We start from the raw sequence: 27176 nt of genomic DNA on the forward strand, positions 1-27176 counted from the left end.
AGAGTATTCATTTCTTACCCCTGACAAGGAGAAGCGTCCTCCTCAACCAATTGAACAACCTTTACGTGTAGCATATCTTGGAGCGTCCATCAGGCTGACCAAGAGCCCAAGAGTGCTCGGAAACCCGAATACGCATAGAGTTCTGCGCCTGCAGCCATCTCTGTCACTTTCATGTCTTTGCTCCGCCACCTTGAGCACGCGTTCCTCTTCTTCTCGAAATGGTTTCATTTACCACGCAAGTGGACCGTGGAAAAGCGTGGGGACCTGTCCACATTGAGAATATTTGTTTGCTTTCTCGCGGCTCTCCTCGGAAAGTTTCAGCCAAAAGCACTGGCTGCTGTTGGTGCCCTGCTTGGACTTTGTGAGACAACAATCGAACGGATTTCCTTGCTCCGATTAATGCAAATATCTCCTCGAATAATTTTGATCGGCCTGCAAACCCACACTGTTTTGTGTGTCTGCCTCGCTTTTCATGGCACACTCCCCTCCCAGGACTGTTACCCTAGCCTTCTCACGAAGAATGGGCAATATTTTGAGTGAGTGAGAATGCCGTACCCAAAAGATCGAGATGGGTGGGTCCGGCTTACGCAGTCACCTGTCTGAGCGGGCGAACGATATTCTCATGCATGTCGTGCAAACCGCCTTACTGCCCATGCCCTGATTGACCATGCTCCGAATGTATAATGCACAACGCCCAAGACGGCTTCGGCCGTTGGAATAGACTGGCCGTTTTTGCCTGGGCTCACGTATATCTCACTGACCTACCCCCATCCGCCCCTTCTCCCTTCGGCTTTTAGGCCTACCCGTCTTTTCTGGAGCTACATCAACCCTCGAACAGGTTTCTACGCATACCTGTCTATCGCCATGGCTCTTGGACCATTTGCGATTCTCTTCATAAGTCTTGCCGCCGCGGCACTTACTATTGCAGGTGCTGCCGCGATATACCGAACTATGAATCCAGAGCAATTCAACAGAGTTATACTGCCATTCTCAGACAGCCAACGGGCATACATGCGAGATATACGCTTGAAGCAACTGGACGAGAACGGACTCAGATATGGTCCCACTATCCCACAACCTCCCATGAGGCCTCCGATGAGTCCCATGACGACACAATCGACGACTTATCAATCTACGGCCATGACATGAATATCATGGTGGCTTCCATGCTTGACATATACGCTTACACGAAGGCTATGTTGCGCGTTCCTCTAGCGAAGCTCAATCCTCGGCACTCATGCCATCATGAACGGGACGAATTATTCGAGTTGGTTGGTTGAATGACTGAAAAGGACTACCAGACCAGTGTGGACGACAAGACGCTTGCGATCAAGACGCAGATTGTTCCACCTTGAGAACATTTTTGCCAAGAGTCTGCAAGTTGATGATCAGCAAGGCCAGGAAGCACTTCCAGTTCCCAGCAGTCAAAATTCGAACTCGCCCTTACGGCTGACCGTCGAACGCCAGATTCCGCGCTGACTTCTCACACCACGCTCTTTTCCATTTTTCATGCAAGACAGAGAGCCGATGTGGACACCATATACAAGCCCTCGAGTTGGCCAGTTAGGATGGCTTCCAGAAGACATCGTCGGGCTCACAAAAGGGCAGGGACTCATCTCTTGCCTTTCACAGCAAAGTCGTGGACTTCCAACTTGTGCCAATGAGATACTTATCTTGTGGAGGACATGCAGACGTAAGCAAGGCCGAGGCTCACACAGTACCATGCCTTTCAATGAATTATCACACATTGTCAGGTATCGGGCTCGTACGGCATGCCCAAGGCTTAAAGTTGTATGGAAGTTCTGCTAGCGTTCGCATGAAGCCCGAATCCGCCACCGTCTGTCAACGGAAAACTTGATGACTACGAAACCTGACACTAAACTGCCCACGCTCTCGAGCCCCACCAGAAGAATAGCTTCAGGAAGATAGAGCTAGAGCATACTTCAAAGAAAAAGGCTACGGATGGGTTCTTGATATATAGTACCTCGGGTGAACGCAGAACCTAGATTGCCAGACAAATTGTCATTGAGTAGAGATTGTCCCTATATTTTGCTGGAAGGATGTGGTAAAATTCAATATACATTACCTTCTGCAAAAAACATGAACCCCTTCCTTTGGAAGCGTTCGCTCTGGACGCTGGCTATCACGCTGCTTTCAACTAGAGATGGGGGCTGCTAAAAACAGCGCTGATTTTCATCCCGAAAGAACGGTCTTGGCAGATGACCTCACCGAATCCGGATGCAATCAACAGCGGGCGGTGGGCAAAGGAAGGCGTATGGTGCGACAAAGTTGTTCTCATCGTTGACCGAATCTCCCTCCCATTGATCTCTCGCCAGCCTCGTTATCAATACTACGCCTACTTCTTGTACCTCCTTGATATCTTCTACCTCTCAACCCTTTATCATGGCCGATGAGATTGCTCCAGAGTATGATGTTGTGGTACTAGGCACAGGTATGCCCATGAGAACCACCGCTTTACCCCACCATTCCGAATTAACACCTGTGCAGGCTTGACAGAATGTGTGCTGTCTGGGTATGCTACCACCTCTACAATCCTCGTAGCGACCTACGCTAATCCCTCATCGCCAGCGTCTTGTCTGTCAAAGGCAAGAAAGTCCTTCACATCGACCGAAATGATCACTATGGCGGGTATGTTGGTGGAATTCTCGGAAAGTCCGGCGGTGAAGTCAGGTACTGACAAAGATGTTCCAGCGAGGCTGCGTCAGTGAACATTGAAGCTGTAAGAAACACCCCATGGTTCCAATATCGTCAGACACAAAAGAGCTGTCGGCTGATGTTGAGTTTCGTATAGTTATTCAAGAAGTATGGCAACTTCAAACAGGGAGAAGAGCCATGGAAGAAATATGGTCGAGTCAACGACTGGAACGTCGACCTAGTCCCCAAACTCCTTATGGCCAACGGAGAGCTCACCAATATCCTCGTCTCCACCGATGTCACACGATACCTCGAATTCAAACAGATCGCAGGGAGCTTCGTACAGCAGGGGTCTGGTCCTCGAGCGACGGTCGCCAAAGTTCCTTCGACCGCAACAGAAGCCCTCAGTTCGCCTTTGATGGGACTGTTTGAAAAACGACGTGCAAAGAAGTTCTTGGAATTTGTTGGCGCCTTCGAGGAGAACGATCCTTCGACGCATAATGGTAGGGTATTCATCCCCCAGTGCTTGTAGACTTGCTCATTTTTTTCCGTGAAATGTAGGACTCAACTTGAACCAGGTTTCCATGAAAGAAGTCTATGACAAGTTTGGTCTTGAGGCCACTACCAGAGACTTTATTGGTCACTCAATGGCTCTCTATTCCACCGACGACTACATTAATGCTCCTGGTCAGGCCAAGGAAACCGTCGAAAGGATTCGTCTCTACGCAAATTCAATGGCACGCTATGGAAAGTCTCCCTATATCTATCCTTTATATGGTCTCGGTGAGCTTCCGCAGGGTTTCGCGCGACTCTCGGCCATTTACGGCGGCACCTATATGCTCAACACATCCGTTGACGAATTCTTGTATGATGGAAGCAAGATCAGCGGTATCAAAGCTACAATGAAGGAGAGAGGTGAGGAAGGCGAAGGCATGAAATTCACCACCAAGACAAAGATGATACTGGGAGATCCTTCTTACTTCCCAGGAAAGGTACAAGTGGTGGGACATCTACTGAAAGCGATCTGTATCTTGAATCATCCAATCGACAAAGCTGGTGATGCCGATTCTCTCCAATTGATCATCCCTCAATCTCAAGTTGGCCGGAAAAACGACATCTACATCGCAGTCGTCTCATCCGCACACAACGTTTGTCCCAAGGGTTATTACATTGCTATCGTATCAACAATTGCTGAGTCATCGGCAAATCATCATCTTGAACTTCAACCTGGTCTTGAACGTCTCGGTCGCATTGAAGAGAAATTCCAAGGACCACCAATTCCACTTTATCAACCTCTTGAGAGTGGCGTGAACGATCAGATATTCATCTCAAACAGTTTCGATGCTTCGAGTCACTTCGAAACTGTCACCGAGAATGTCAGAGATATCTACAGAAGAGCTACTGGTGAGGAACTCAAAGTTGAAGGTCTCAGAGAAGGACAAACTTTGGTGGAAGAATAAGCTTTTGGACCTCGTTCATTCTCCGACCGTTGGTATTGGAGAGGATAAGAGTTTTGGAAGATGGTAGTCGAATGAACCGCCGAGACTCAAGGGTAGGGCACATTGGGTTTAGGGCCGTACGGACACAACAAGCGCGACACCAACTCATGCATGGCGTCAGGAGTTCCTCTTGCATAGTTCAATATCACACCATAGGTAGACAAATGCACAAATTCGAACTATATGAATGCAGAGTATCTGAGGTAGAACGAATGATAAATAGTCTGCTCACGACATTTAGCCATCTCGATCTAGCAACAATAGTAGTGGTCTCCACGACGCCTCAAACTACTCGATGCCGTTCTTGTTTTAATCTACATGCCAATACAAACACAGAGTATTTCTGATGCGTCGTGGGAACTTGACCCGCGGCATGATTTTCCACGTATTGACAAGAGCACGATCCGAGAACCCCAAGTCCTTCTCAGCAATACATGGCGAGATCAAGTTCGCTTAGCCTTACCGTCTCCAGCAGAAGCGCCAACACCCGCCTTCGCCGTCCGCAGAATCTGCGCCTTGACTCGGAAGTACGCATCCAGACCCATGCCGACGGCTTTTCACCACATCGAATGCACAAAATCAGCACGTGAGCTTCCCCAGCAAGAAAGAAGCAAATTATTCAGAAGGCCCAAACAAAGTAGTGCCTGTCCAGAGGGTAATCAAAACACATGAGATTTAGAGGACTCACCGAGAATCAAATATGGCAGATACAGCGAGTAGATGCCCTGCCGCTGGCTCGCGGAATAGCCCGCCCAATCCGCCGTGTCGACGAGGCAGGTCAAGGTCGTGACGGCCGTTTCGAGCGCGAAGATCAGGAGGTTCAGTGGGACGAGTGGATGATCTGGATAGACGACGCGTCAGGATCCGGTGAATGGCTGCGACCAAGTAGCTCAGAGTACAGCCTTTGGGATCGGCCTTAACTTACCTTTCGGGATGTTCCACACGAACCACACGCTCACGGGCAGGTGGTACACCAGCTCGAGGTACATGTATGCGGTGAACCAGAGGGGTGGGCGCGTGAAGAAGCGGTCCGCGAATGTGGTGATGTAGTATGTGCGTAGGTTTGTCGAGATGCTGGGCGTTAGGGCTGGTGGGTAGAGGGCTGCTAGGTCGATTACTGTTTGGTGGGGGTGGTTCTGTTAGTATGGCTTGTAGAAGTGTGGATTTGAGCTTTGAGCTATGTCGTCGAGGGGGTGGTGGGAGGAAGCAAGCGGATGCAGGAGAACGAGGTGATCCTATAGATTGCAGGGCCTGCTGATCGGGTCACCAAGACATGGCATGTTGAAGAGAACTACGTATCAGAAGCTGGCCATGGCGGATGGCGACAAGGCTGAGGTGTTGGACAGTGTGCATGGCAGTGCATCGGAAGTGGTCTTGCAATCACACCTCTCTCGCAAGGGCTTTGCTCCGACATCACTCAAGACAGTGAGCCACCCTCTGTCTGGTTATGCAGGCACAGAAATGGACAAAGACGGCAGTCTCCCCAAGCCACAGCCATGTTTGAATATACCGCTGAATGCTGAGTGGTCCCTCTACCACCGGGCGTCTCGTGGTCGAGCCCAACACTTGCCACAGGCCAGAACAGGCCGACAACTATATGATTCACCCACGAAGAGAATGAGTTCTAACCCCAGTTCAGTCTTCAGTGGCCGGCGCTCAAAGGTGGCAGCCAACGGGCAAATCGACAAGCCTCGAAGGCCATGCCGGAGGAAGGTCGATGATGAGGGCGAAGGAGGAAGCTAAGATAATAACGCAAACGGTGCAAATGTACTTACACAGCATGACAGGAATATGGATGACGAAGAAGACCAGATACAGTATATCCGTCTTTCGTTGAGAGAGCGGCCGTTGCTTTTGCTGTGGGTCGCCCATCGTGTTTGTGGGGGAAGGATCTGTTATTTAAAGACGTGCTCTCAATGCTAGGTGAACAGGTACTGAGCAAGCAGACGACAAAAGTACTTCAGTGGAAGGAGGTCAAAATGATTGTTCAATAAGTGTGAAAATGCTACTCTGGTAGCTACAATACGTGAATATTTAGTAGGAAACAAAACGAACATGAAAACAATTCAGGGGTTTCTTACTTCGGCTGACTCATCTTGATTATTTAGTGGTGAAGTAAGCTGTTGGATCAGAACAGTACCAAGGTACATACGAGTCTAGATGGGGCGTACGGCACTGCGGAGCGTTACTTCGGCGGTCTTAGAGTTTGGAGTAAGTAGGCTGTCAAAGACACTCAGTATCTAGGCCTCCTGCCACACCCACGTTTACTATCTCCACGAACAAATGAAAATAGTGTCCGAAGGGAGTTCGACTCATATTTTAGGCATTACAGTTAATTTATTCGTTGCCAATCTCGGGACTCTCGGGAATCACTACCTAGGTATCTTTCTAGTCTGAATGAAAGCCCAGCGCTTTTATGATAACACCAATTCAGTCACGTCTCAATGCTAATCAGTTGTGTAGCTAGGTACGAGTTCTCATGCGCCTCCAAGTCCAAGTTCAAGTCCAAGGCCTTCAAGTCTTACTCATTTCATATTTCTTTTCCATCAAGTTGGAGAACGCTAAATGCAGCGGCCACCCAATGGTCCAAACGTCAGATCGAAGCCAGGACCTTCTTGGGTTGTCTCAATGCTATTCCCAATGATTTTAGTAGTATCACATTCCGAAGTCCTATCAATGGGCCAGTAGCCTGCTTTGACTGGTCTCGAACTCCTGTCCAATAATTCCTTTCACCTAAGACACAGTACTTAGAGCCCAAGCTCACCGAGCCTGGCAATAACAGCACGACAAGTCGAAGTCGTCTCGTCATCGAGCGCTGCCGCTCTGCCTTCATGTAGCAGTGCGTCCAACGCCTCTCTGACACGCGCGGCACTAGCTTCACTGCCAAATACACAAGTCCCTGCACGTTCCGACTCACGGTACCACTTAGCAACAACGTACGCGATTTCTGACGCGATATATTTGCGATTCGAGCCAATGAATGGTGGCTCGGTGGTGGAGAAGAGCATGTTCTCGAGTACTTCGAAGATGCGTTCGTACGGAACTTCCAATTCCAGGAAGATGTCGGTCACCCATCGCGGGCCTGTCACGTCGCGCTGATTGTGGTACCAGTAGACCAGTAGCATGGGGAGGAGGGTGTCGACGGGGAATGTCGTCTCTGAGAGCCGGAGTTTGCTACCTAAGCTTTGGACTGTCACGCCCACGGCTTCGTAGGGCTGGCACTCGCCTTCGCTGATGGTCTTGTGGTGGACGAGTTCGATTTGCTGCTGCCATGTGCCTTTGATTTGGGCTGGATCTCGGAAGTCGGCGACTTGATAGATGAGGATGCAGATGTCGTAATAGCCAGCATTGTCAGCGTAGCTGTTGAATAGTTGAGTGTTGTCTAGAATTTCACTATCCAAGGAATCAAGGATTTCTTGTCTTCGTTCATCGGTCAGGCGTGGATCATCCTTGAGACGCTGGAGGATCTCGTCTTGAATCATCGCACTATCGAGACATTCGGAGATCTCTTGCAGCAATTGTTGTTTGATTTTTCGGTTCGCACCAGGAGTATAAGTCGATGCATTCGCTCTCGCTCTACTCAGGTATTCGATCCTCTTTTCTAGTGACAATCTGAAAACACTCTTGGCAAGGTGTAATTGTATCTTTGCTGCTTCAGTAAATTGGCCGATTTGACCATAGTACTTCCACAAGAGATCTGCGTAGGTGATGTCTTCGGAAGACTTTCGTTGTAGATAAGTGGGGATGAATGCTGAGTCTGTTGCCAGTAATCTATCATACCAGCCTTGCTCTAGATACCAATCATAGAGATTGGTCAAGAAGACTTCATCTCGAGATCGACTGATCACATCATATGCCTCATTTCTTCTTGTGGCGACCAGGGTAGGCCGCCCATCCACAAAATTCGGGCTCTTCTCGCTGGCATCATCCACTGCAGTCACAACATCATGAATAAGGTCGTAACATTGACGTCGCAAATCGAATTTTGCCTTTCTTGAATCTGTTTCTGGTTTACCATCTGCCATCCAAGACGAGGCATCATTCGCCTTGTCTTTCTCGTTGGCCACCTTCAGGACAAGTTGGATAGCTCCAGCATAAAACTGTAGTGTGGTGTATTGCTTGACAGCAGATTGTAGATAGTCACTTGGAAGACTGTGAGCCACTTGTTCGAAGAGCTTCAGGCTATCATTCAAGAGATTGCGTGAGGACTCGACATTACCGCTCGCCTCAGCAGCTCTCTTGAGCTGTTCTTGTGCCTTGAAGATAACGACATCGTCAGCACTACAGAAACTTCCACACTTCCTTCGAAGTGATTCCGCTACCGTTTCAACGTTGGATCCTTTGTCGATATTGCGGTTAACAATAGCCTTGACAAGTTCCTTGGCCAGATCATAGCCCTTTTTCGTTGTGAACAGTTCTTCAAAGGTCAATCTCATGAATTCAGATCTTGAGGCTTCTGGTAGGAGAGGAACTATCTCGGCTACCTTTTCTTCAAACAAGGCTAGAACAAAAGACAGTCCTTCTATGGTATCCGAGGTGAACTTGACCAACGAATGCAAAGCTCGATGTTCACCTTTGAGGGCAATTTCATCATCTTTGGTGCTTGTATTCGATAGATCATCAGGGCCACTCAAACCCTTAATGAAAGTCTTGTTTGTCTTGAAAAATCTTTGCAACGAGGAAAGAGCTTCCTGCACATCTCGTATTGTCGTTGCAGGAACAGCAGACGTGATCTGGGGACCGGCAGGTGTCGTGGTACCCACGGCTATCGCGGTTCTCCAAGTCGATCTCAATAGTCGAGACAGATATAACGCAATGGCTGCATGTCGAGGCGAAGGTCTTACCGCATCTATTAGAGGGACAGACTTGTCTGGTATTGAATTTTGATTGATGCTAGGTTTGCCACCATATTCAATGAAGGTTTTCCGAGCAAGGTCGAGCACTTCAGGGTCATTAACCCGGATTGAGTCGACATTCTTGGTCACCTCAGCGCCCTGACCGCAAGCAACCGCGAGAGCAGTCGCGAGTGTTTCTGTTCTTCCATATGCTCGAATCAGGTTATTGATCTCGTTCTGGAATCCTTCTGGCCCACCACCCTCTCTTGCGAGAGAAGCAAAAACATCCACCAGGCGGCGCCGTCTGATAACATGCACACCATTGTTTGTCAGGATGGCAATCTCTGGGACAGGCTTGTCAAATTGAACAGCAAGGTCATTTCCATACCCTATCGGTGTTGAGGTTGGTGCAGAATATGGAACCACGACTCCAATATCCTCAGCTCGGCTTCCACCAAGTGACAGCCAAATGCCAGATTCCGCTGTTCGATTCGGTTGTCCTGCTTCAGGTGCCCGGGCCAGCTTGGCAGCATCCGGAGACGAAACAAACAACTGGTCGTACTCTTTGTTCGTGGGGGTTGGTGTGAGGCAAAAGAAATATCCTGGCGAATATCTCACTGCAAGTCTGGTATGTTCTAGAGTCTTTATGGGATGATTGGGGTTGAACTGTGGCTGGCCATTGTCTTGCACCGTCAGAGCAAGTGAATTGCCAGTCCGTGGAGGGAGCTTGACATGTTGTGCCTGCATACTGAGCGGTCCACCGATCCTACTAGAATCCCAATAGCCCGAGCTCGTCGCACTGAGGTATATTCGATATCCGGTTGATGTTGTGGCCATAAGATGATATTTTGTGCCTTCGGAGGCTGGGATGACTGATATCGAGACAATTTTGATCTGCGCGTTTAGAGTTTCGTTGACGCTGATTATATGACCAATATTAGAGTATATCTCGGTGGAAGGCTTGGTGATCATCAAAGGTAGTGAGCCGTCCGGGTGCAAGTGAAAGACTCGGATGTTGGAGGCAGAGGAGAGCGTGTACAACAGATTGCGACTATCATCGATGACTATTTGCGCGACGTGTTCAGTATACTTGCCCGAAAATCCAGGTATGGAGAATCCCAAAGTTTTGGCAGCTCCAGAACTTCGACAAGTCTTGTAACAGCGACTTGAGAACCATCCGTCTTCTTGCTGGTAAGACAATTCATAGAGTTCATTGTCAAAACGACCTCCAAAGAAGATCCGACCTGTTTTGCGTGAGCCAGCAATGACAGCGATCTCTAAGCCTTTGACCGAGGTGGACATGCCAGTCTGGAAGAGAGATAGGCCAGCTGCTGCACCGGGGCTAGGATCCGAGCCCAATCCCAATAGCGAAATGTCATGAGAGGTGGCAATGACAATGACATGTTTGACATTGGGTAGAAACACACCCTGGCGCGGAACAGCCAATGCAACAGCAGTAACACTGTTGTGCTGACCTTCAAAGCCCAACAGCTCGGGTCTGGGCGCTGTATAATCCCATAAATACAGAGCATTGTCAATCGTTACCCATGCATGCCTCAACTCGGCGAACAATCCCATGCTCGTACTCAATTGCGCATTATTGTACTGCTCCAAGACATCATCTGGTATGTTGTACTGACCAGCCTCTTGAAATGGAGCCCATGTATTAGAAGCCTGAATGTCGTAGTCTGCAGAGGCGCCCTGAGAAAGATAGGTATCGATGTCTGGAAACCGGGACTCGCTGACCAGGGCTTCATTGATGGTCTTTGCGGCTCGCTCAACTGGTTCTAGCGACTCCGGTTGTCTGACCGAGGGCTGTACAGAAGCATCCAAGGGTCTGGTTGCAATGGTCGTGGTTGAATTGGAATGCGACAGGCTGGGGCGTGAAAGAGAGGTGCCGGGAGACTGGAACGAGGGAGGGGCCGGCTGAGGTCGCGCGGCGGGAGTTTGAGGCCATACTCCAGGCACCGGTCTGGCAGGAGTCTGTGGAGGATGAACAGCAGCCATGATTGTGGTGGGAGGGAGAAGGCGCGTGAGGGAGGGAAGATGACCGCGTGAAAGCGCGAGGCGGAGGTGTTGTTAAAACTGCATCCACGAGAAGATACAAGAAGTACGACCGCAAGATGGTAGCGAGTCAATTTCTCTAATAGCGGATCTCCCGTTCTAGAGCAAGACAGCTAGAGGTCAAGGTGATGGAGGGAGAGAAGAGTGGTCTTTGGGTTCACAATTAATTGCAGATGCATCCATTATTGTCCAGAGATCGAATTGGGAAAATTGAGATCACGTGAAGTTGCCAACGCCTGGGACTAACTGTTTTACGTTAGTTCAGGTACATCTCCGGATACCAAAAAGTGAAGTCATCAAGAAATATGGAGAAGCACATAAACATCACAGAAGGAAGACTGAGCCTCCTACGAATTGACCAACAAAGAACCCTCCCACATCGTCTATACAGATCGGCGGCAGTTGCAGACAATGGCCGCCAAACATACCTCATCCCTCCTCTTTTCCTCCCCAAAACATATCTGCACGCGCTCCGTCTACAGAGATGTCTTCGGTAGTCTGCGATACTCCTCGACCGAAGCAGCTGCACCACCACCACTGCTGACCAAGCTCAAGGCTGATCTCAAAACTGCCATGCGCGCCAAAGATGCAGCCAGGTACTCATACATTCTCCATTACGCTCTCTTCCATAAAACTTGCTAAATTCCGGTCATAGACTTGCTGTCGTTCGTGGCACCATCTCCGAGATCAACCAGCTAGCCAGTGGTGCCCGACCTGTTACCTCCGACATGCAGATCCTAGCTTTGTTGAAGAAGCGGAAATCTGCCACTGAGCAGGCGGCCGCTGAAATGAAGAAAGCGAACCGTCCAGATCTATTGGAGAAGGAGGAACAACAGCTGGCCATTATCGAGGAATATAGCAGCAGTATATCATTGATGGATGTTGCTGAGATGAGGCAGATTGTGAGGTCCGAGGTTGAGACAAGAAGAGCCTCGGGTCCTCAGGATCAATTAAAGCCTGGTATCGTCATGAAGCATCTGCTTGCTGAGGATGGTTTACTTGCGGGCAAAGCATTGGACAAAGCCAAACTGGCTGAACTGGTTCGAGAGGAGTTGATGAGCAACCATCAGGAATCCTAGGACAACTAGGGTTCGGAGGCTGTATCCATGGACCGTGATACCGGCACCATGATCTGTAAAATATGTAGATATAAAAAGTGCCTTCGATCTCCTCCAAACATCTCCGCAACTCCTCCCTAGATCAGTACACCGCAACCCCCAACACCCAACGCTACTCAAGCCTACTTCACTGCTCGATTCTGGAGGACCCTAGCACTCGGATGCTGTTCTGCCTTCGCCTCCGCCCTTGTCGGCAGAAAGACGATCCGTCTCGGCCTTGTCGATCCGTCAACTTCGGTAGACCCACGAATTTGTTGATCCAGTTGAGCACTACCAAGTGCCACACAAGGCTGTTCTCCGGCTTCAATACCCAGTGATTTTCATCTGGGAAGCTGAGAAATCGACTCTCGATGTTCCTCATCTGTAGAACATTGAAGGCTGACAGGCCCTCCGAGATGGTCAATCGATAATCGAGTTCATTGTGAATGACAAGCATTGGCGTCTCCCAGTGCTTGGTAAATTGACTGGGATCCCACTTGTCGTACATCTCTTGTCGCTCCCAGATGGGTCCTCCCAAGTCGTGAATCGGAAAGTATTGCTCTTCCGAGGCCAGCTGGCCTGTCATACTGAAAACCCCATCATGACAAACGATCGCCTTGAATTTGCGTCCGAGATCGTGTCCCTGGAACCAATTCATCATATAACCTCCATAGCTGGCACCCAATGCAACAGCCTTGTTGGTGTCCACGTATTCCAGTTCTGACTCGATGTACTCGAATCCTTTGACGAGATCTTCGTAAGGTAAACCTCCCCATTCGTTTCGAATAGCGTCCGTAAATGCTTGGCCATAGCCTGTCGATCCCGTAGGGTTAGGGCAAATGACTACATAACCCTGCTCGGCGAAGACGGCCGGGTTCCACCGGGTTGACCACTGATCGTTCCACGCTCCTTGTGGTCCACCATGAATCAAGTACGCAAGAGGATACTTTTGATCCGCTTTGAAAAATGACGGCTTCATCATCCACGCGTGCACAGGGTGATCATTGGCACCTTTCCACCATAGTTCTGACACTTGTTCGGGAGACAGGCCAAAGAGGGAGCCGCTTCGAGATAGCGAAGAAATCACCGTTGCCTGAGATTCTCCCGTGGGATCAACGATGGTGTATGTGCTGTTATCGACCAGGCTGTTGCTGGAAACAAGAAGTAAGTTTGAATTGTTTGCGAGAGGTGCAAAATCGATAATGTAACCCCCAGAAGCTATTTTTCTCGGTTGCCAACTGGGTCCCGGGAAAGCAGCGTCCAATTCGAGCGCGAAAAGACAACCACGTCCAACATCTTCTGCCTCAAGAAGCAGAGTCTTTCCATCGACAGACCATTTGATTGTCGAGGGTGATCTGTCCCACCCAGTAAAGCTATCAACTTGACATCTCAGTTCATGCGCCATAATTTCACCGTTGTCAAGGCCATGACCAAATACAATGCGGTTTCTGTCACTCTCATATCCATCAGTGGCCATCTGGAGGAAGGCTACCGACGACCCATCTGGAGAGAACACGGGAGACGAAGCAGCGCCGTTGAGTCCAGGGACATGAATCTTGTGAACCACTGCTGGACTTGTGTCCAATACATTCTTCTTGGCTAGAAAATAAGCATTGCACTTGGTGTGGGTGGCTGGGTCGAGATTGGGATCCTTAGAGACGACGATCAGTCCAAGGCGGCCGATATCGAAATGGTCGGTGCCGCCGAACGGTGGGATTGGGCATTCCAATTTGGTGCCTTGAAGAGCATTGGCAAAGCCTAACAGGCTATACCGGCCTGGTCGAGAAGTGACGACGGGTTGAGATTTCTGAAGCAGTCCGGTAAAAATGGCGTTGCGTTGCTCGGTGATGTATGAATCCCAATGGCGGACGAATAGTGAATCGTAAACTCGAGCGGAGCTGTGTGATTTTGGGACGTCTTTGGGGTTGTGAAGTGACCCATCAGGATTAGCAGAAGCTGCAACAGCGATTGCTACCTTGCCTGCCTCGGTGGGAAACAATTTGAGATTCGAAATGGGTCCAGGCACCGTGCCGGCGGTGTAGACCTTTCCCGGAAGAGAGGCATCGGAGATGACCAAGCTGGTGTTTCCATTGTCGCATTCCTTCAACCAGACGACTTCATAGCCATGGCCAGTCCACTTGGGTTCACTGATTTTGGGATCTTTGCTGATGACCACAACTTGATGGTTGACCAGATCTAAAACGTGAACTTCGGTGGTGCGCGTGTGGGTTTCGAATGAGTACAGAGACTGTGTGTAGAGGGCTAGCTTCCCATCAGGGCTGGGGATAGCCGCAGACCTCCTGGGGGCGCTCAAGAGAACCCTGATGAAATGTGAATTGATGTCTAGGCTGATAGAAACATGAAGATGCTTACTCTGGTGTGTACTTTCTACGAACAGTCATCACGAACAAGTGGCAACCGAAACAAGGGGTAAGAAGCTTGAGCAAGACCACAGAGGATAAAAATTCAAGCAGTTGATGCTCTGGCAGTGTTCTCACGGCCAAGTGTTGAGCTTCCGGTCGAGAGTAATGATGGGAGTTGCTTCTGTTCAAGCCTGAGGAGGTTGCTGACTTTTCTGCGCGGCGCCGTGACTCCGTGAGCCTCACCGATCCGGAGTCGAGGAAGTCGCCGCCCACGCCATTTGTGAAGCGTGACCGCCCAACAGAAACGCGGGGGGAGCTAGTCCGTTTCCTGTCATGTTTCTGGTGGCTTCCCAGCGTCCGGAAACCCCACGTGCACGGAACCTCGCTCAACGCGCATTGCAATGGCAATATGCGTCAATTAATTGATGAAATGTATGGTGTTTTGATGGCGATGGTTTCGAGAGACGTCAAATCGAAAGAACGAGGCTTAGACTACGAAGATAGAACGGAAGAGGCTCCTTGGGTTCCAAGGTGAGGAAGAGCACGGAGTACGGGTGAAATAGGGAATTTCTCATGTCTAGAGAGAGGTATATTCCTTGGGTACCAGCTGTGGCCTGTAGATTCTACAATACGAAGTACGGGCACCGAAGAGACTCGGAAGGCTGTCGGCGCACTTGCCTGCTTGGGATGCCTCGGGGATTGTCCTTGGTTACCTAAGTATTATCTAGCCGCAACCTGAACCACCACCACGCCGTTCTTCTGGCACTGGAAATTAATAAATCAACTGATCTGGACGGAAACTAACATGCACTGAGGGATAGTAGTCCTTGATCGTTGGCTCCCTGAATGCAAGGCAGCAGGGTCGATGCTTGGACGCTGGTATCCAACTGCCATACAGCAAAGACCTATCGATATCTTCTACCGATAATGGGAGCGTCAACAATCTTTGCTATGAATGAGCAATGTCCAATCTCATCGCCATCGCTCCTTGGCTGTTTCGTTGCCCCCCACATGATTGGTTGAAGTGTGATGTCTTCAGGAGTTTCAGCCTCGCCGTGACCATCCCAATCGGTCGAGACATGGCACATAGCCGATATTGCCAAACACATATTGCCGTGAACTGGGATAATGTTGCTCAAAGACTGACAACTGTATAGTATTTGAATCAAAACCATCGCGAACCCGATGCAAAGAGAGGTAAGAATTGCAATAGGGGAGTACCCTATAGTTGATATGAGTTCTCTTGAAGACCTGTCAAGTGAGCCATCAGGCTCATACCACTGCCCTCGTGCGGGAAAAATGCTCTGCGAGAGCAAAAAATGCATCAGTATGCACATCGCCATAAGCGGCAAGCCGTATCGATATGGCAAGTGTAGATAATAAGATGATCTCTGCTGGCCCACCAGCGATGTCACCCGCAAAAATTCACGCCCACCACTGCCATCATAAGAGGCCCATTCCAGTGCACCACACCGGGCGGTAACATGAGAGTTGTACACAAAATAAGTGACCGTCAATGCAAGTTGGAATGCATTGGATTTCACTGCACAAGAAATCAATGTAGACGAACTGCTAGTCATGTCGTCGGTGCCCCCAATAATTGTGGCCGGATGAAGCTTCCCGAACCCGAGATTCCATATCTGATCAGTACGGAGTCCTCGTTGAGCTTGTCGCGCACCCAGATTCAAGAACACCGCGCCGGATATCGGATACAAGCCGCAGACGCTCATGGTAATGAGCCAGCGTCTGGTTGGTGTGACTGAGAATAATCGTATCCTTGCCGGCCTCGTATAACGACTAGCCTGGTCGTGGTTTGGCCTAATGTGCTTCCATTCTTCAATCTGTGTCCAGTCCATCAAGCACCAATCTTTTGTCCGAGAGTCCGGCCGCGTCATGAAGGATATAACTGCGTCCCCTACTGTTGCAAAAACTGGCTCGTTGAGCAGATATACAGTAAGCCCCATGCATATGACTTTGACAGCATTACAAAAGACGGCAATGTACAGGATGTATGAAATGTATTGAAGTTGACAACGTTGCTCGACCGATGTTTCGCTGAGGCAGTAGTCGATTGCATAAATCCCGGGTGTTGTGTCGCCATTTGCATACGGTCTTAGATACCAGGTCCCATTCTCCCGTAGCAGCTCACGCGCTTTTTGTTGGTAACACGGGTGGTGGTCTACATCACCTAGGTAGGCATCATAACCATCGCACATCCATGATGAATATTCCCCGAATTCATTTAAGGTGCCAATACTTTCGTCTCCCCAATCAACAGCAATAACGGATGAGCCATTCCACATCGACTGTGTCCATTCGCGGTAGCCACCATCTGCAGTCGAGTTAAGTACGCCAAACGCACAATCTGGAGCCATTACCGTCCCTATTGAAGGTTTTGTGACTGCAATCATATTTCGCCTAGCTGTCAGGATTTGATCTCCATATGTATCAACGCACTCCGAAGGCATCATCTTTTGGGTAAAGTTCCCTTACTGAAAGGCATCGAAAATGGAGGCAAACGGTGTCATTGGACGTCCCCAACAACTGACATCTGAATTGGGTTCCTGATATTCAGCACCTTCGAAAAAGCTTTCGTCGACAACTATGTAGCAAAAATTGTGTGCTCCCAATGTAGTGAAGACAGCGGTATTCCACAGTAGGTGTAGCGGCAGGCTACTGAAGGCCAGCGCAGCCCACAATAATGCTTTCCTACGCTTCATGTACGCCAAATTGCGAATACTCGGGACCCCAATAGCAAGCGATCGGCCTCTAGCATGGGCATAATCGACCTCGGTCCGTGTGGGCGACCTTAGACATTGCATGGTGAAATTGCTCGCCGCCAGGAGAGTAGTCGAAAGCACATTAATCAGAACATGAAGTCCAGTGTCCCAATGCTTGACCAAATCACAATCTCCAGTGTAGAGAGTCCCGATCCCTTCGTGGCTTTCGTACTTGGTAAGTGCAATGACCATCAGGACAACATTGCATATCAGAAGTGCAGCAGGTCCACACGTCGCAGCAGCGACTGTTTTACGCCAGTCACCTTTGAGCATCTTCAGTGTACGGAGCCAAAGAATGATGCCATGGTATCTAGCTTCCAGCTGTGGGAAGAAGACGGTATGCCTTTTTCAGTATGCACTCTACCACTGGGGTCTGGCGAGTATTCTCGGGCGCTTGAATCAGCTTGACCAATCGAGCGGTAGGGTAACAGTGTTTCAGAAGAGTCATGTGGCTCTGTTGAATAGCTCGACCTTGTTGTGAATGACCGTAGACTGATCGAGGATGATTCAAGATGATCCATTGTGTCACCTCGCTTAGTGGATAGAATTTGCTGATTCTTCTCACCATTCAATCTTGAGCATGAATACTCGGGGAAAGCTACTGCGAGTCAAAATCCTTTTCTCCAGTTGAAGGCTAGCATAGCAGAAAAACTCTCTGTTGTATTGTCGAGACCAGGTTGAGTATTTTCCCCGACTAAGTTTGTGGAACAAATGAAGGTGGTGAGTTAAGCCTCACAGCTGCTGTGCTTGCTCAATGTTGCACAACAGATGAATCGGTGGGAGTATCTGTTACTTTTGTAGCACGCGATACGAGATTCAGCCCATGACCGTGCAGTGCGATAAACTCATCGAATAAGTACTGCGCGCCGAGCAGATATTCTGGCACTTCACAGGAGAAGGTCCGAAGACACATCTATGCTTCACAGGAAACCTGTTACAGACCCTTACATGCCTAAGATCGAAACACTCAGCATCAGTCAGGTGCAACTCTATGTCCAACAGACTTGGGCTTCAACCAGGAACCCTGCTAACTGCCTATTCCGTGGCAAATCGAGCTGATTTGAGCAGCTTGATGCTTTCACTTCAATACGTAGCCTGACACCTCTGGTCTGGAATATCATTGTCAGATACCCATATACGGCCACGCATGTTGGATTTACCTAAAGACGGCCGCCCTGTGCCAGATATACTAAGTACCTATCAGGCGCCATCGCACATTTATTACGGGTCTCCTCGTACTGACCGTTGCCTGAATCTCTCAAAAATAGCACATTTGACAATGTGTCAGCCGCTAAATCACCTTTAAATAGCACCCACAAGGCTGACTGCCGCCGCAACCGACGCCACATTTGTCTTGCTGAATACGATGCTTCCTCAGAGCTGCAACACAGCTTGTCCAACCATGAAACAGGCAGACAGGCAACCAAGACCAACTTATTGAAGCAGTAACACCTGCCAGGACGGCTGGTAACTCTGAAGAAGTAACCAACAGGGGACCAACCGCTCAAAGTCGTGAGATGAGAAATCTTGTTCTCGAGAGGGATTTGATAGTGACTTTTCAATCGAGGACAGGCGTTACCATTAACTTTGAGAACACACCCTCAATACACGGGGTGAAAGCAGCTCTTGGCTTCGGTGATGTCAAATAGCGTGTCATTCTGCGCCAGCCGCATTTCGAAAAGACGGAACTCTCAATGTCATGTCGGAACTTTCAAAGGTGAAAGGTGACACATAGAACATCTGTTCTTTGGTGTGACTACTCACTGTGGTATAGTACATCTAAATACTCCTTGCATGAATGTTCTCGGTTACTCTCCCAAGGACAGAATGGTCAAGAACAAACGCTCCGGGATAGCGGCGTCCGATAGACTCTGCCGGATATCTGTCCACTTATTTACTGCAAGGCCACCCTTTCATGAGTACGAGACCAGCGACTGACAGAGGATTCGGGGTCTTTCATACTGAGGACATCTGCGAAGATGACTGCCAAAATGGAATTTATCAATTCCAACCTATACTTCTCTGTGTGTGTTGAGCAAACCAAGCATCCAACGAAGATGATATCAGGCGACCTTTGCCTCTTAAACGCAAACAGCACATCTGTTAGAAAACTTTCCCACACCAGTATGGCGGCTCCCAACACAACACTCTCAACACGAGACTTGCTCTTGACACTGTTCGCAAATGTCCAAGAGGAAGGATTCGGCCGCTCATTCCAAGACGCGCTCTCAGACGACGTAATATGGACCGCAACAGGAAGCTCCTCACTAGCGGGGATCTACAGGGTGAGAGAGGCGTTCCTTTGAGCAGTCCTCGACATCCTGCATGAACGCCTTGAAACACAGATTCTACCACAGATACACAGAATGATTATTGAAGGCGAATGGGCGAGTGTCTACTTCGAGTCTCGCAACGTTCGTGCGAAGAACGGGGCCGATTTTAGCATGCAATACGTCTGGCTGATCAGAGCTATGGAGGAGAAGATTGTGCAAGTGGTGGGATTCTGCGATCAGAAGAAGATGCATGATATTTTTGAGTAGTCGGATATAGCATGATTTTGAATATAACTCAAACGGAAGTTGATCTTGGAAGACATCCTACCATATCTAATTACCCTTGACGATCTCAACATTTCCATGCACCCATTGAGCCCTGACAGTCAACTTCTTGATCTTCCAACCATCCCCCTCATGAGTAACCACAGCCTTATATCTGTTTCCCATGAGGAAATAATCCTTGTCTCCCTCCATCGAAAGCCCTTGACCCAACGTGTAGTGTTGCACGAGACCGTGGCACTCGACGTCCACGTCACCGGCGGATGTCTCTCGCATAGTGAAATTGGTGAATTGGTGAGTAGTATCCTGAGTTTCCCCAACGGCCTTCATCAAAGTAGGGACGACGGTGTCACGGCCATCTAGCAGTGGCAGAGTCAGCCCGAGCGCCTCGAAGGGTGACAAGTCCATAACCATGTCGGCCGTCAGCACCCTTGATAACAACGCAGCATCTCCGTCGTCTACAGATTTGGCGAATTGATTGAACACCTCGATGATGGCTTCACGGGGGGTAGGTTCGAATGAGAAGGCCATCTTTCGTGCAGCGTGGTGTAGGAGTTCTAAGTGGCTTAGGGAGTTTGGATCACGGTCGCTCGATCAATGCTTGTTGGGAGTAAAAATTGGGTTTTTAGTGGGTGGGCACAACTTAGTAGAGTTTTTCAAGAAGATGAATGCGAACGCTCGACCAAGATTAATGATGAAGAGGAAGATGAAGCAATTCCGCATATCTGTCTCCATGTCCACCAATGCAACATGGCCGTAACACGGACTTGCCAATGGCCATGTCGCACAGAGCACAAGCGAGGATCATCTAGCCAAAGATAAATCCCGCTAATTCCAAGGTTTATCAGCATGCCTTACAGATTCGTTTGTCTCTTCGTGCGTAAGACACGCCGTGTGGGACAAACACTGTGCTGCAAATACCTAGACCAGAGCGACTAGCCACCGACACTACCCAAACCTTGAGAAGCAGGTTTAAGGATCTGACGCGTGACTGCAGGCTTGTACAGTTTCTCCGCAAATAGCTGGATACATACGTGTTACAAGTCTCTAGTCTGATCTCCGAAACTTACTCCCACTGTCCCTCACTCCCGATGCAAAGTTTCCACATGGTAGAAAAGGGGTCGCTGAAATCAAAAGAGTCGAAACACGAACTCCAACAATTCTGGGTAACTATCAGCATTTACGATCACTTGCGATCCGTTGGCTTATTGACCCACCTGGTTTGTATAGCGCTGCTGGAGGGTCCCGTCAGAGAGCGTGCCCACACTACGTCTGGTATGCAAAAGCCAGTGGAATTTTGTTGATGAGCTGTTGGGAAATCCACAGATGCTTGAGCTCCTAATATTGTAGAGTCTTCAGGGACTGCTGCAGTGGTCTCTCGCGATGACGTTGAAATTTCCATACAGTCGAAGTCGGCATATTGGGCTCGAGTCATTCGCGCAGAAACATCCCTGGCATCAGCAGTCTCCTTGTGCCACCATTCAGACTGCTTGGGCCGTTTCTCCGCACCCATTAGGCTGGCATTCTGTTCAATTCCAAGACCTAGTCTTGTTCGCCGTACGATCTCTTCTCTCTGAAACTTCAGGAGTAGCATACTGAGGACGCCTGCAGCCATGAAAGCCTCCGTACTCCGGTCCCGAAGGTAGATCCATATATGGACACTGCGCTCGATCGCCACGATGAGTCGAGCCTGAATGGTCCCGCATCACTTCTTCTCTCAATGTGTGAGCCAGTACAAGTGTCGAGAGACACCGCAATCGAGACCAGACTAGCAGCCAGGAGGAAGTCATGGGTTGTGAGCGAAGTCTGGTATTTATTGAGATTGTGTATACTCCCGTGGGCAACGGAGTGCTTGTGTTGCATAGCCTGGAAGCTCAGGAGTTGCATCGACGCCTCCAGACAGGATCTTCGTAAATAAAGATAACGTGGGTTGTCCTACGCGCTAAACAAACACCCACCTGTTGATAGAAAGTCGACACGTAAATTATGTTTGTGTACATTAGCGAGTTGGGAGGCTCAGCTATCCATATAAACGTACAGAGGGCCGGCTCAAGGGAACGAAAATACTGTGAGATGAGTAAGTCAGTTGACGGGAGGGCTTCCTGGATAAAATGGCTTCTCTGTCTCCAAATTCGAGGGACCCCAAAATGAGTAAACTATCTAGATTTTGTGGAGAACACCTCATCATTCGATGATGTGAAGACTCTGCTCCTGGTAATGATGCTGTCGCCGTTGCATCTGAATGTGGGCCTCAGATAACTGCGAAACACGTGAGCGTACGAAGATCATTTTTCACTTCAGCTGGGAAGCCCAAACCCTACCCAACAAGGAGTCCCAGTGAGCTCCGTCGACACTTGATTCGTGCTTTGAGTCGTCTTGTATCCGGAGCACATCGTCCTGAACGTCATGCCCATTCCAAGGGCTAGTTGTAGTTGGCATGTCCATGTTGTAACACAGGACACTCTGGGAGGATGCATCAGACGATCGTGACAAGGTCTGAAACCCATGAACTCCATCCTGTGTTGAAATATACTCGATCATGCTTCGGAGAAGGCTCTCTAGCTTGTCAATCCGAGCATGTGTGCTTGTCGAAGAGGTGTGTGACAGTGGCCATTGTCGTTGTGTTCCAGGTCGCCTGTGTTGATATAGGCATGGTGATATCTCGCTCCGCGCAAGACAACTGCCACAGGCTGGGAGGGTACGATCGCATTTGAGCCTGAGATATTTCAATCGAGGATGTCATCTAAGTCGTGAGTGCCAAGGGTCACATACTTCTTCTACCTGCACGGACTGCAGAAAACGGGCTTTCGATTCCTCTGCACTCTTGTTTGAGTGTCTCCCATTGACATACGATTACCTGACATCATTCTGCAGCATTCCAGCCGTCGACCATACGCAATAAAAGCATAAGGATGCCCCAGAACACGACCAGGAAGCTGAAGTGTTGCAGTCAACACGCTCACGTCAATACATCTCCGTGCCTTTCCCTGGCCGCCTTGGAAGAGAATTGTTCTGACTCACACAAAGCCTACCTGAAATGCCGTCAACACTGAAATTGAAGCCGCTCGACCGAGCTACAGATTCGTAAAGACGTTGTTTAGGAGATCAAGATCTCGAGGTTCACATGAGTCAGCGGTCCGGAATTAGCGGACGAGTACCTTACCCCGGACACTCCTTTCGCAACTCGCACCAATACCATCCAAGATGTGCTTTGAACGACGGGAACCTTGGCCGATGTGAGTCCCTTCAAGGGCAAGCTTACGTCCGGCAGCCAGAAACGAAGGAAAAAGGAGGTTGATCAGACAACGTACGATCGTACAGTGTTTTGTGCTGTCACTTCGTACAACCCCGCAAAGCAGTCCGTACAATCTGTCTGGGGTAAGGCTGGGGGATCAAACATCGGATGAATAGAATGACCGACTAAGACCACACCTCGTATCTTTGTTCTACGCTCACATGTCAAATATCATGACTGGGTACGCCCTCCTTGGCAGTGGTTACCAGACACAACGCTCACATAGCTTCCTCGTTCTCTCCATCAATAGTAGAAGCACAGAGTGGCCACCATTGAAGTTGATAGCAAATCCCCATCAGAATCTGCTGGATAGTTTTATACGGTTCTCCTCGAAACCAGAACTTCATCACAATCTCAAATCACTCGGCCAGCAAGATGATTATCGACAGAGACGTGCCAATCCCCATGGACGATGGCAACATCCTCCGCGCCGACATTTTCCGGCCAGATGGGACGACGACCCATCCAATCATCATGACGCTGGGACCCTACGGAAAAGGGGTTCCCTACCGTGACGGATACAAGCCCCAGTGGGAGTGGTTGACATCGACCTATCCAGACATCCTCCCGGGCTCTTCCCGAGAATACATGACTTGGGAGACCGTGGACCCGGAGACTTGGGTTCCCTGGGGATACGTGTGTATCCGAGTCGACTCGCGGGGCGCTGGACGCTCGGGGGGATATCTTGATATCTTCTCCCCACGTGAAGTGAAGGACTATTATGAGGCGATTGAGTGGGCCGCCGTTCAGCCCTGGAGCAGCGGGAAGGTCGGGCTGAATGGGATCTCGTACTACGCCATCAACCAGTGGCTCGTTGCTTCTCTTCAACCTCCACACTTGACGGCCATGATCCCCTGGGAAGGCGCAGCAGACGCTTATCGGGATTTTGCACGGCATGGCGGCATCGAGTCGAATGGCTTTCTTGATGCGTGGTATCCCCGGCAGGTAGTCTCGGTCCAGCACGGCAATGCGAAGTCGGTGATGGATCCCTGGATGAAGGAAAGATCCAGTGGTCCTGAAACACTTGATGAAGCGGCGTTGAAGAGCAACAGGTCTGACCCGGTGCTGGACATCCTCAAGCGACCCTTGGATGGTGAATGGTATCGAGCACGCTCGGCCGATTGGAGCAAGGTGACGGTTCCGTTCCTCAGTGCGGCGAACTGGGCCGGGTTTGGTCTTCACCCCCGCGGCAACTTCGAAGCCTTCACCCAGGCAGCATCGAAGCAGAAATGGCTCGAGTGCCATCCCGGCAGACACGAAGAATGGTTCTATCTTGAGCAGGGCATCGCGCTGCAAAAGCGGTTCCTCGACTTCTTCCTCAAAGGTGTCGATAATGGCTGGGACCAAGAGCCGCCGGTGCTGATGCACACTCGCCGACCTTTCAGCGATGAGTGGGTTGTGCGGAAGGAGGAATCATGGCCATTGCCTGGTACAGACTGGACGGAGATCTATCTCCACGCGAAGCTAGACGCACCGGAATTGCGATGGGCGAAGCCCACAGAGTCATCGAGCACGAGCTACCACACAATTAACAGCGCCGTCACGTTTTCTTCGCCACCTCTCGAGCACGAGATGGAGCTGACCGGTCCACTGATGGCGAAGATCTTCGCCTCGTCCTCCACCCAAGACCTCGACCTATTCCTGACAGTGCAGGCCTTCTCGCCGGCGCCGAAGCACCGCGAGGTCGAATTCCAAGGCACGGTCGACCCACACACGCCACTGGCGCAAGGATGGCTGCGAGCATCGCACCGGAAACTCGATGGCTCTAAGTCACTGCGCCATCGACCCTACCACAGCCACGACGAAATCCAGCTCCTGGAGCCCGGCACGGTCTACGAGCTCGACGTGGAGATCTGGCCCACCAACATCCACCTCCCCAAGGGATATACTATCGCGCTTCAGGTCAGTGGCCGCGATTTCGAGCGTCCTCTGCCGCCTGATAAGCCGAATGAAGCGTGGACGGCGCGAGGCTCCGGGCCGTGGCTTCACACTCATCCTGAGGATCGTACGAGAGAGGTCTTTGACGGCCAGGCGACTATACATACGGGAGGTAGCACCTGCTCGTATCTCCTGCTGCCTGTCGTTCGTAGGTGAAGAGGCTAGTTGACATTCTGTGGTTGGAATTGAATGAATATGCGGGTGGACCGCCTCCTCACGTCACTAATGCAGTGCTGTAAATGAAACGAAGAACCATTACTCTATCCTGTGTAGTCTTACGTATGGAACACCACGAACTACTTACTATATTAGGTTGTCACCTCAAGAAAAAACACACAAAACGCACTCCATGACAGTATATATACATTATAATATACATAAACGTCTATCAACTGCAACCAAAGAATCTAATGGTATCTCATCACACCACGCTAATTTCAAAACGTCAGACCGATTCTCGATCAAGGATATCCTCTCTATGAAGATCACAACAACCAAGTGATGGTTGGCAAGTAACAAAAACATAACACCAGTTCATGCAAGCCTCCTTTTGTTCCATGCTTTTCAAAGTATATCTGGGAAGTTCAAGCCACCCGGACACCAAATTTCCACACCTGTGTGACTGACAGGTCACCATCTAATGCCTCATCGAGGACGACGAGATCAGCATCCATGCCAACTTCCAACCTGCCTTTTCTGGACTCAACATCCTTACCCAACATCTTTGCAGGAGTACTGGTGACGCACTCCAGTGCTTTGGCTGAGCCACAGCCAGTGTACCGTTTGAAATTGTTGACACAGTCGATGAGGTCAACGACACTCCCAGCTATCCTCCCATTACTTTCCAGACGTAACAATTTTCCCTCCTTGATGAATCGGTCTTCGCCTCTCCATTCATAGACCCCATCAGGACACCCCGCAAATTTCTGCGCATCGGTGACTATGATAGCACCATCCGGATGTGCAGAGTATGCAATCTTCAATGTCTGTGCCGATAGATGGATACCATCGGCAATCAGACCAAAGAAAGGCTGCTTATAGCGAGCTTCGTCATCAATGTCGGACACGGAAGTGCTTATACTCAGGCTAGATCGAGGCGATGTTCGTCTCGAAGACCTTGGTGAGCCTTGTGGGGAGTTTGATGCACTTGCAGGACGACTGGTTCTAGGGGTGGCGATGGGAGTTGAGGGCGCTGATTGACCCAATAGCCCAAAGATTCCAGGATCACGATGACCAAACGGCCTCATGGCGTTGAACAGATGTGTTACCATTGAGGCACCTGCTCCAACAGCTGTCTGTGCTTGTTCGAAGGTCGCATCCGAATGTCCGACAGAGAAGACAATTCCTCGTGAGACAAACTCTGGGATCAACTTCATCATGTTTCCTCTCTCAGGGGCAGCGGTGATGCATCGTACATTTCTCAGATTGGAGGTACCATAGCACTTTTCGATATCGATCCAGGATTCAGCTTGCTGAAGAACTTCTGGGTTATGAATGCCATTTCGCAGTGGTGAAAGAAATGGGCCTTCGATATGGGCACCCAAGCTTTCGGTGCCCTTCGAGGCATCCCTGTCCTTTCCAGAAGGACCGAGATGGGGTAAGACCGCATGATAGGCCTCGGGTTTGGTACTGATGACCGTGGGGACATATGAAGTGAGACCAGTCTTGATCATTTGTTTGTTTGTGTGCTCCAACTTGGCGGCAAAGTCAGTATCTGGAGTGGAGAAATCGAAGTTGTGTGAGCCATTGATCTGAACATCTATGAAGCCCGGGGCAAGGATCTTTCCTTGAAGATCAATTGTCTCATCGGCAGTCAAGTGAGAGGAGTAAAAGGCCGATTGAGAACTGATGATACGACCAGTATCGGATGAGATCCAAAGGTCACCTCCAAACAGCTGTCCATGCTGGAGGAGGCGGGCATTGGTAAACTTGACCACGCGAGGCTGTGGAGCACCCATCTCTAACAACGAGAATAGCAGATGAGTCAGATAAGGGAGGATCGAGGGACAAAAGAACAAAGGAATGGATGATTGCTCGTAGGGAAGCCCTACAAGAATGAAGAAAATTGATAGAAAAGAGTAGCCGGGTCTGAATA

General features: G+C 49.8%; 10 protein-coding genes across 10 annotated transcripts; 4 read left to right on the top strand and 6 right to left on the bottom strand.

The window, feature by feature from the left end:
• Positions 1 to 864: 864 nt before the first annotated feature.
• On the top strand, positions 865 to 1149 carry LTR84_002514 (uncharacterized protein; the record flags this gene model as incomplete). The annotated part of the gene is made up of 1 exon (XM_064846124.1): positions 865 to 1149. The coding sequence occupies one exon, from the start codon at positions 865 to 867 to the stop codon at positions 1147 to 1149; it is 285 nt and encodes a 94-aa protein (XP_064706349.1).
• A 1254-nt stretch (positions 1150 to 2403) lies between these two features.
• Positions 2404 to 4115, top strand: LTR84_002515 (uncharacterized protein; the record flags this gene model as incomplete). The annotated part of the gene is made up of 6 exons (XM_064846125.1): positions 2404 to 2452; positions 2509 to 2533; positions 2590 to 2649; positions 2713 to 2740; positions 2813 to 3158; positions 3217 to 4115. The coding sequence occupies 6 exons, from the start codon at positions 2404 to 2406 to the stop codon at positions 4113 to 4115; spliced, it is 1407 nt and encodes a 468-aa protein (XP_064706350.1).
• Positions 4116 to 4597: 482 nt separating this feature from the next.
• Positions 4598 to 5143, bottom strand: LTR84_002516 (uncharacterized protein; the record flags this gene model as incomplete). The annotated part of the gene is made up of 3 exons (XM_064846126.1): positions 4598 to 4707; positions 4843 to 4995; positions 5080 to 5143. The coding sequence occupies 3 exons, from the start codon at positions 5141 to 5143 to the stop codon at positions 4598 to 4600; spliced, it is 327 nt and encodes a 108-aa protein (XP_064706351.1).
• Positions 5144 to 6901: 1758 nt separating this feature from the next.
• On the bottom strand, positions 6902 to 10996 carry LTR84_002517 (uncharacterized protein; the record flags this gene model as incomplete). The annotated part of the gene is made up of 1 exon (XM_064846127.1): positions 6902 to 10996. One exon carries the CDS (start codon positions 10994 to 10996, stop codon positions 6902 to 6904), a length of 4095 nt encoding a protein of 1364 aa, XP_064706352.1.
• Positions 10997 to 11464: 468 nt separating this feature from the next.
• Positions 11465 to 12132, top strand: LTR84_002518 (uncharacterized protein; the record flags this gene model as incomplete). The annotated part of the gene is made up of 2 exons (XM_064846128.1): positions 11465 to 11649; positions 11709 to 12132. The coding sequence occupies 2 exons, from the start codon at positions 11465 to 11467 to the stop codon at positions 12130 to 12132; spliced, it is 609 nt and encodes a 202-aa protein (XP_064706353.1).
• Positions 12133 to 12298: 166 nt separating this feature from the next.
• Positions 12299 to 14552, bottom strand: LTR84_002519 (uncharacterized protein; the record flags this gene model as incomplete). The annotated part of the gene is made up of 2 exons (XM_064846129.1): positions 12299 to 14471; positions 14524 to 14552. The coding sequence occupies 2 exons, from the start codon at positions 14550 to 14552 to the stop codon at positions 12299 to 12301; spliced, it is 2202 nt and encodes a 733-aa protein (XP_064706354.1).
• A 2450-nt stretch (positions 14553 to 17002) lies between these two features.
• On the bottom strand, positions 17003 to 17566 carry LTR84_002520 (uncharacterized protein; the record flags this gene model as incomplete). Its single annotated transcript, XM_064846130.1, has 1 exon — positions 17003 to 17566. The coding sequence occupies one exon, from the start codon at positions 17564 to 17566 to the stop codon at positions 17003 to 17005; it is 564 nt and encodes a 187-aa protein (XP_064706355.1).
• A 2333-nt stretch (positions 17567 to 19899) lies between these two features.
• LTR84_002521 (uncharacterized protein) lies at positions 19900 to 20379 on the bottom strand (the record flags this gene model as incomplete). Its single annotated transcript, XM_064846131.1, has 1 exon — positions 19900 to 20379. The coding sequence occupies one exon, from the start codon at positions 20377 to 20379 to the stop codon at positions 19900 to 19902; it is 480 nt and encodes a 159-aa protein (XP_064706356.1).
• Positions 20380 to 23518: 3139 nt separating this feature from the next.
• Positions 23519 to 25237, top strand: LTR84_002522 (uncharacterized protein; the record flags this gene model as incomplete). Its single annotated transcript, XM_064846132.1, has 1 exon — positions 23519 to 25237. The coding sequence occupies one exon, from the start codon at positions 23519 to 23521 to the stop codon at positions 25235 to 25237; it is 1719 nt and encodes a 572-aa protein (XP_064706357.1).
• A 428-nt stretch (positions 25238 to 25665) lies between these two features.
• On the bottom strand, positions 25666 to 27039 carry LTR84_002523 (uncharacterized protein; the record flags this gene model as incomplete). Its single annotated transcript, XM_064846133.1, has 1 exon — positions 25666 to 27039. One exon carries the CDS (start codon positions 27037 to 27039, stop codon positions 25666 to 25668), a length of 1374 nt encoding a protein of 457 aa, XP_064706358.1.
• Between the last annotated feature and the right edge of the window lie 137 nt (positions 27040 to 27176).

Source organism: Exophiala bonariae (genome assembly GCF_035927105.1).
Source record: "Exophiala bonariae strain CCFEE 5792 chromosome Unknown scaffold_13, whole genome shotgun sequence".
Lineage (NCBI taxonomy): Eukaryota > Fungi > Ascomycota > Eurotiomycetes > Chaetothyriales > Herpotrichiellaceae > Exophiala > Exophiala bonariae.